The 5,760-nt window shown below is 58.8% G+C and overlaps 1 protein-coding gene across 1 annotated transcript in view; it reads left to right on the forward strand.

Moving 5' to 3' along the window:
• The first annotated feature begins 4,899 nt into the window (after window positions 1-4,899).
• Window positions 4,900-5,760, forward strand: part of LONRF3 (LON peptidase N-terminal domain and ring finger 3) — a 38,973-nt gene continuing 38,112 nt past the window's right edge. The window contains exons 1-2 of the mRNA XM_040467976.1: window positions 4,900-5,242; window positions 5,447-5,758. Coding sequence (XP_040323910.1) covers window positions 5,068-5,242; window positions 5,447-5,758 — 487 coding nt within the window. The 5' untranslated portion in view covers window positions 4,900-5,067. The remainder of the gene's footprint in view (window positions 5,243-5,446; window positions 5,759-5,760) is intronic.

A 5,760-nucleotide genomic window follows, 5' to 3' on the forward strand; every position in this document is an offset into this window, starting at 1 on the left:
GAAGCAGTGTAGTCTGTCTCCTTTGAGCTCTTGCTTAGACTCACTGATTCCCCGATTTTGGCATCTCACCTACCGCCGGTTACTTTTCCTTAAACCTTTGCCTCACACGGAAAGAAGGTTCGACAAAGAGACAGGAGCCCTCGCTTGCAATCCTGGCTGTGCCGCAGGCTGCCACCGCGACCCACAGCAAGTCACCCGCTTCCGCTAGCCCTCAGTTCCCTTGCGTGCGAAGCCAGGGCTGATCTGTCAAGTTTTTACACTTTCAGTTTTTGGCTCTGGGTTTTGGCTACTCTGGATCTGCAAGGGGCCTTTTTCGTGTCGGTGCCGTTAATGCCCGCGATGCCTTTTTTCTCCCCTGTAAGGACTGCCTAATTGATGGGTCACCCCCAGTTTATCAAAGGAGAAACTCAAGAAAAGAGTAAGTGTGTGCTTTGGCCAAGCTTCCATGCGTAGCGTGTGTGTGTGTGTGTGTGTGTGTGTGTGTGTAGAGTTGTATAGTCAACTCTTAATTATCTGCGTGCCCACCGTCTCCTCTCTGAGTGACCCAGGGCAAAGGCATGACCTCCTGGGTGGATGTCCTCTTGTCCCTCTGCACTCTCCCACCCAGGGCCAAAATGTCCACTGCCACGTTCAGTAAGATCTGTTCAAATACCGTCCTTTGAGGAGGAGGCGAAAGATATGAGACACTAGTCTTGCCCTCGTGGAACCTTCCAGTCTGTCTAGGAAGCTGGATGCGTGAAGGGAGCACCTGGGAGCCAAGTGCTGCTTTGCTACCTCTCCAGTGCCTACAACAGGGCCTGGTATAGAGCAGATGCTCGGCAGATATGTAAAAATAGGTGGACATTGCCACGGTTTTCACACTTTTTATTTTAAAGACGGAAAAGCCTGTCTTCAATAAAATTCTATTCAATGAAATTCTAACCCAAAGCTCACAACAAAACAGACAGACAGATGGACGGGTGCGGTGCTGCCCTGGTGGAGGGAGCTAGGGTAAGAGCCTGCCAGCTGTCTCCTCTGGGCCTCAGAGAGGTTTCCCAGCGCCCAGTTGGAAAACTCACTGTAGGCAGTTGGAAAGGAGGTGCAGCTCAACCCTTGCTCTTTTTCCTGGTTGACCTTAGCCACACTGGGTGGGTGGGGGTGGGGGGTGGGGCCTAGCAAAATAAATGGAGGTTTGGAGAACCAGGGACTCCAAAGGGAATATTTGCATCTGAAAACTTGTTGTCAATCTCTTCTGTCCCCTCCTTCTAGGAACTCTAATTAGTAAAAACAGAGGGGAGGAGGTTTTGAGTAGGAGACCTCTGAGTTGGTCCACAAATGTATATCGAGGTAATATTTATTTGTGTTTTAAGTTTATTTATTTGTTTGGGGGGGTGGGACAGCATGAGTGGGGGAGGGGCAGAAAGAGAGGGAGAGAGAGAATCCCAGGCACGTTCCGCACCGTCAGTGGAGAGCCCGTTGCGGGGTTCAAACTCACGAACCTTGAGATCATGACCTGAGCTGAAATCGAGTCGGTTGCTTAACCGAATGAGTCACCCAGGTGCCCCGTATTTCTTTACTTTAAATAAAGAAGGAAAGAAAGCCACTGTGGTAATTCCAGCATTCCATAGAAGCCCATTTCAAAGTGTTGTCCTACAGGTGGTCCTGTGATTTGCAAATACAACGGAAAACTCTCATGGAGTCTGTCTGGCCAGTGAGATGGCGCTGCCCCCCCCCCCTTTTTTTTTTGCACCAGCACACCCTGCATCACCCTGGCAGCTATTAACATTCCTGGTCAAGTTTCTAATCAACTTTGGGCACACACAGATGCCAAGGGGGCTACCCGGTGAGAGCACCTCTCCCGCATGCCTGCAGGACCCCTGCCTGCTGCCTGACTTGGCCTTCTCCTTGTCCCTCCAACCCCGATGGGCAAGGGAGGGAAACCAACCCAAGGGATACTTACTTGTCAAGGTGGTCCAGGGATCAAGGCACATCTCAGTTCTGCATCAGGAAGACAATTGGCAGTAACCAACATCGATTTTTAAATTTGTCAGGGGCGCCTGGATGGCTCAGTTGGTGGAGCGCCGGACTCTTGATTTTGGCTCAGGTCATGATCCCAAGGTCATGGGATTGAGCCCCACCTCGGGCTCTACACTCAGCTCGGAGCCTGCTTAAGACTCTCCTCTCTCTCTCTCTCTCTCTCTCTCTCTCTCTCCCCCCCCCCCACCCTCAAGCTGTCTCTCTAAAAAAATTTTTTTAATTAAACTTGTCAAAGGGATAAAGATCTTGAATTAAGAAGTTTTCATCATTATTCATCTCACGACCCTTTCATAGAAATCTCATTACCTGCCCCTCAGACTGTCCCTCCTCACGGGTATCAGAAGGGGCAGACAGAGAGAATTAATGCTGGGGACCCTGCTATAGACTGAAAGTGTTGGTCCCTTCCCCATTCATATGCTGAAACCGAATCCCCCTTGTGATGGTATTTGGAAGTGGGGCCCTGGAATTAGTGCCCTTATAAAAGAGATCCTGGAGGGATCCCTCACCTTCCACCGTTTGAGGACACAGCCAGAATATGGCTGTCTATGAACCAGGAAGGGAGCCCTCGCCAGACACTAAGTCTGCTGGAGCCTTGATCTTGGTCTTGTTCAGCCTCCAGAAGTGTGACAAATAAATTTGTTTCTTATAAGTCACCCGATCTATAGTGTTTTCTTATGGAGACCGGAATGGACTAAGGGCCCATTCAACAGCTGGGGAAATCGGGCGAAAAAGAGCTTCCCTTAGTAGGTTACAGGGAGCCCCAGCTTCTCCTCCACTGCCTGGCATGGCCATCTCCTCCATTCTTGGCCAGTCCCCTGACTTCCAGATCTTCCAAATCTAGCTCAGGCCTGACCCTGATGAACAGGACAGCGGACTAGCCACCCCTGCCCTTTCACTACTACTGCTGACTTCACCCCTTTGTCCAGGTCAACGCGCCCCCCCCCCCCCCAGCATCTGGACTAATCTTGCACTTAAGTAGTTGAGTTGGTATCGTGAAATCCAGTCTTGAGTTAGAACCCACTGAGGGTGAGAGCTCCAAGGAGCCTTGGAGATCAGGAGAAACTAAGAACTCCGTGGAGGACTTGCCTAAAGTCTCATAGCAAGTCATGGCAAAGCCAGGACTACAAGCCAAGTTTTCCTATGAGCGCCTTATGCCTTACTGGCTACATCCTGAGTTCCTTGGTTTCTTTTCTTGGTCTCTTTCTCCTCTGTCCCAGTGTCCCTTCTCCCCTCTTACCCTCTCCCCAGGCCTCTCTCGCCAGAGGGAAGCTCTAGAAATCGCTGCACAACAAGGGACCCGTTCTTTGGGACCTTAGCGTTGACTCAATGGGGAGATTAAAGATCTAAAGAGACACACGCCCCCGACGGAGCCTGTGGTCCCCAGCTCTGAAACATGACTTGATCGCGACCAAGATCATCCCTGGCATTTGTTCAGAACCCAGGGCGACGCCTCCCAGGGTTTAGGTCATTTGCCCAAGGTCACTCAGCTAAGAAGTGGCCACAGCAGGAGCCAACTGCAGGTGTTCAGGCCCTGGGGCGGCGCGCCGCCCCTGCACGGCCCCAGGAGCCCACAGGCCCTGGAGGATAACCTAGCCAGAGGCAAGCCCAGCCCCCGCCTCCCTGCTCGCCGCAGCGGGACCGAGGGGGAAGTGCGTTACTCCCTTAGGGCTCCAAGCCCGTTTATTTGTGCGTGGGGCTCCCGTCCGAAGTGCGAGGGTGGGAGCCCGAGCGGCTCACACCGGCCTTCTGGAGGTGAGCGCGGCGCCCCCCGGGCCGCCTAGCCACGGTGAGCCGAGCCCCGCGGCCTGCGCTTGCCCTCCCGTCCCGCGCAGCGCCCCCACCCCGTGACGCGCGGAGGTAGGAACTCGGCACTCGGGAGCCGCAAACCTCGAGGCAGCTCGGGCCGCCGCGAGTTTCCCCGGAGGAGCGCTCTCCGTTCCTGGCCCGCCGGCCGTTCTCCCACGCCCCCCGGGTACCCACCGACACCGGAGGGCCGAGTCCTCGTGGCCGCGCCCGGCCGGCGGGCCGGCCGGCGGGACCCCCCTACCCACCCCCGGGGCCCGGGGCATCTCCGGCGCTGAGCGAAGGGAGAGGCGAGGAGCGGGCCACACAGGGCGCCTCCCTCGGGCCTCGGCCGGCGAGCGCATCTTCCTGGCGGCGCGTCCCTCGGCGCTCAGCGAGAGCCACCCAACTTCTGCGCCCGCCGGGTGCGCTGCTTCGCGTGGCTCCCAGCACAGGGGACCGAGCGGCCTCGGATGTCCACACTCACTTCCTTTGGGGGGATGGCCCCCCGAGAAGGCGGATAGGGACCCCAAATGCCAGCAGCCGGGACGGGGCTCCCAGGGCTCGCGAGTCGCGGCCGGGACGGAGGTGAGGGGCGTGGGCTTCCCGGGGACCCTTCCAACACGCTTCCCTCCGCAGACCTCAGCCGTAGCCCGTAGGCGCGAGAGCCTGCAGCGTCTCCACAGACCTGGCGGACTGCGCACCTCGGGGTACCTGCTTCTCCACCGAAGGGTTGGGGGAGGGGCCCGCTAGCGCGCGGCCGGCAGAGGGGACCTGTTTGCTGGCGGGTTTGGAGGTGGGATGGGGTAGGGTTTGGAGACGGAGAAGCCTGAGACAAGACTGGGTTTTTTTCCCTCCCTCTCTTCCGAAAAGGAACCACACTGCGAGGGGAAAAATAAGGCGGAGTGTAAACACAAACAACCTCAAAAACGAGCCAAGAAAAGCGAAGCCAAAAGAAGCAAGCGCAACACTGTTACAAAACTGTCTGGTTTTGTAACAATTTCCCTGCCGCCGGCCAATGAGCGGCGTGGCGGCGCGTCACGTGGTGCTGTTTTATATAACACTTTGCTGAGACAAGACAGTTATTAGGCGGCGCGCGGCGGCCGGCCGAGAGCTCGTGGAGGCGCGGCAGCGACCGGCGCGCGGTAGCGCGCGGCTGAGGCCACTCCGATCGGCAGAGGCAGCTCCGATTCCCAGCAGCCCTCGCTCTGTGTTCCGAGTCCCCGGCCCCTAGACGCCTCGTCCCCTCACGCCTGCTTCTCTATCCCTATGGATTCACTTCAGACTGGACAGATGCTGAGCTTGCCCGCCGAGCTCGGCAGCGACAACTTAGAACTGGCGGAGCCGGCGGCATCGGCGGCCCGCGGAGACACGGAGCCCCACCCGGAGGCGGCCACAGAAGGCCCCGCACCTTTAGGCGCTCCGGAGCCGGGGCCGGAGTCGGGGCCGGAGTCGTGGCCGGAGTCGGGGCCGGAGTCGGGGCCGGAGCCGGGGCCGGGGCCGGGGCCGGAGTCGGGGCCGGAGTCGGAGCCGGAGCCGGAGCCGGGGCCGGAGTCGGGACCGGAGCCGGGGCCGGAGTCGGGACCGGAGCCGGGGCCGGAGTCGGAGTCGGGACCGGAGCCGGGGCCCGAGCGGGAGCCGGGGCCGCCTCCTCAGACTTCGACGCCGGAGTGCAAAGTCCTGCTCACGAAGGCTGACGCCCTGGCGTCTGGGGGGCGCCTCCGGGAAGCCCTCGAGGTGTACCGCCAGCTCTCCGAACGGCAGCAGCTGGTGGCCGAGCAGCTGGAGCAGCTGGTGCGGTGCCTGGCGGAGAAAGTCCCGCAAGGCGAGGCTCCGGCGCTGGCGCCCCCGGACGGGAGCGGTGCGGGGAGCCGCGAGGCGGCGGCCGAAGAGGCAGGGGCGCCAACCGCCGCCGAGGCTACCGAGGTGTGGGACGGCTTCAAGTGCCGGAAGTGCCACGGC

The sequence above is a fragment of the Herpailurus yagouaroundi genome, unplaced genomic scaffold, assembly GCF_014898765.1.
Source record: "Herpailurus yagouaroundi ecotype Mexico unplaced genomic scaffold, PumYag 67641, whole genome shotgun sequence".
Taxonomy (NCBI): Eukaryota; Metazoa; Chordata; class Mammalia; order Carnivora; family Felidae; genus Herpailurus; species Herpailurus yagouaroundi.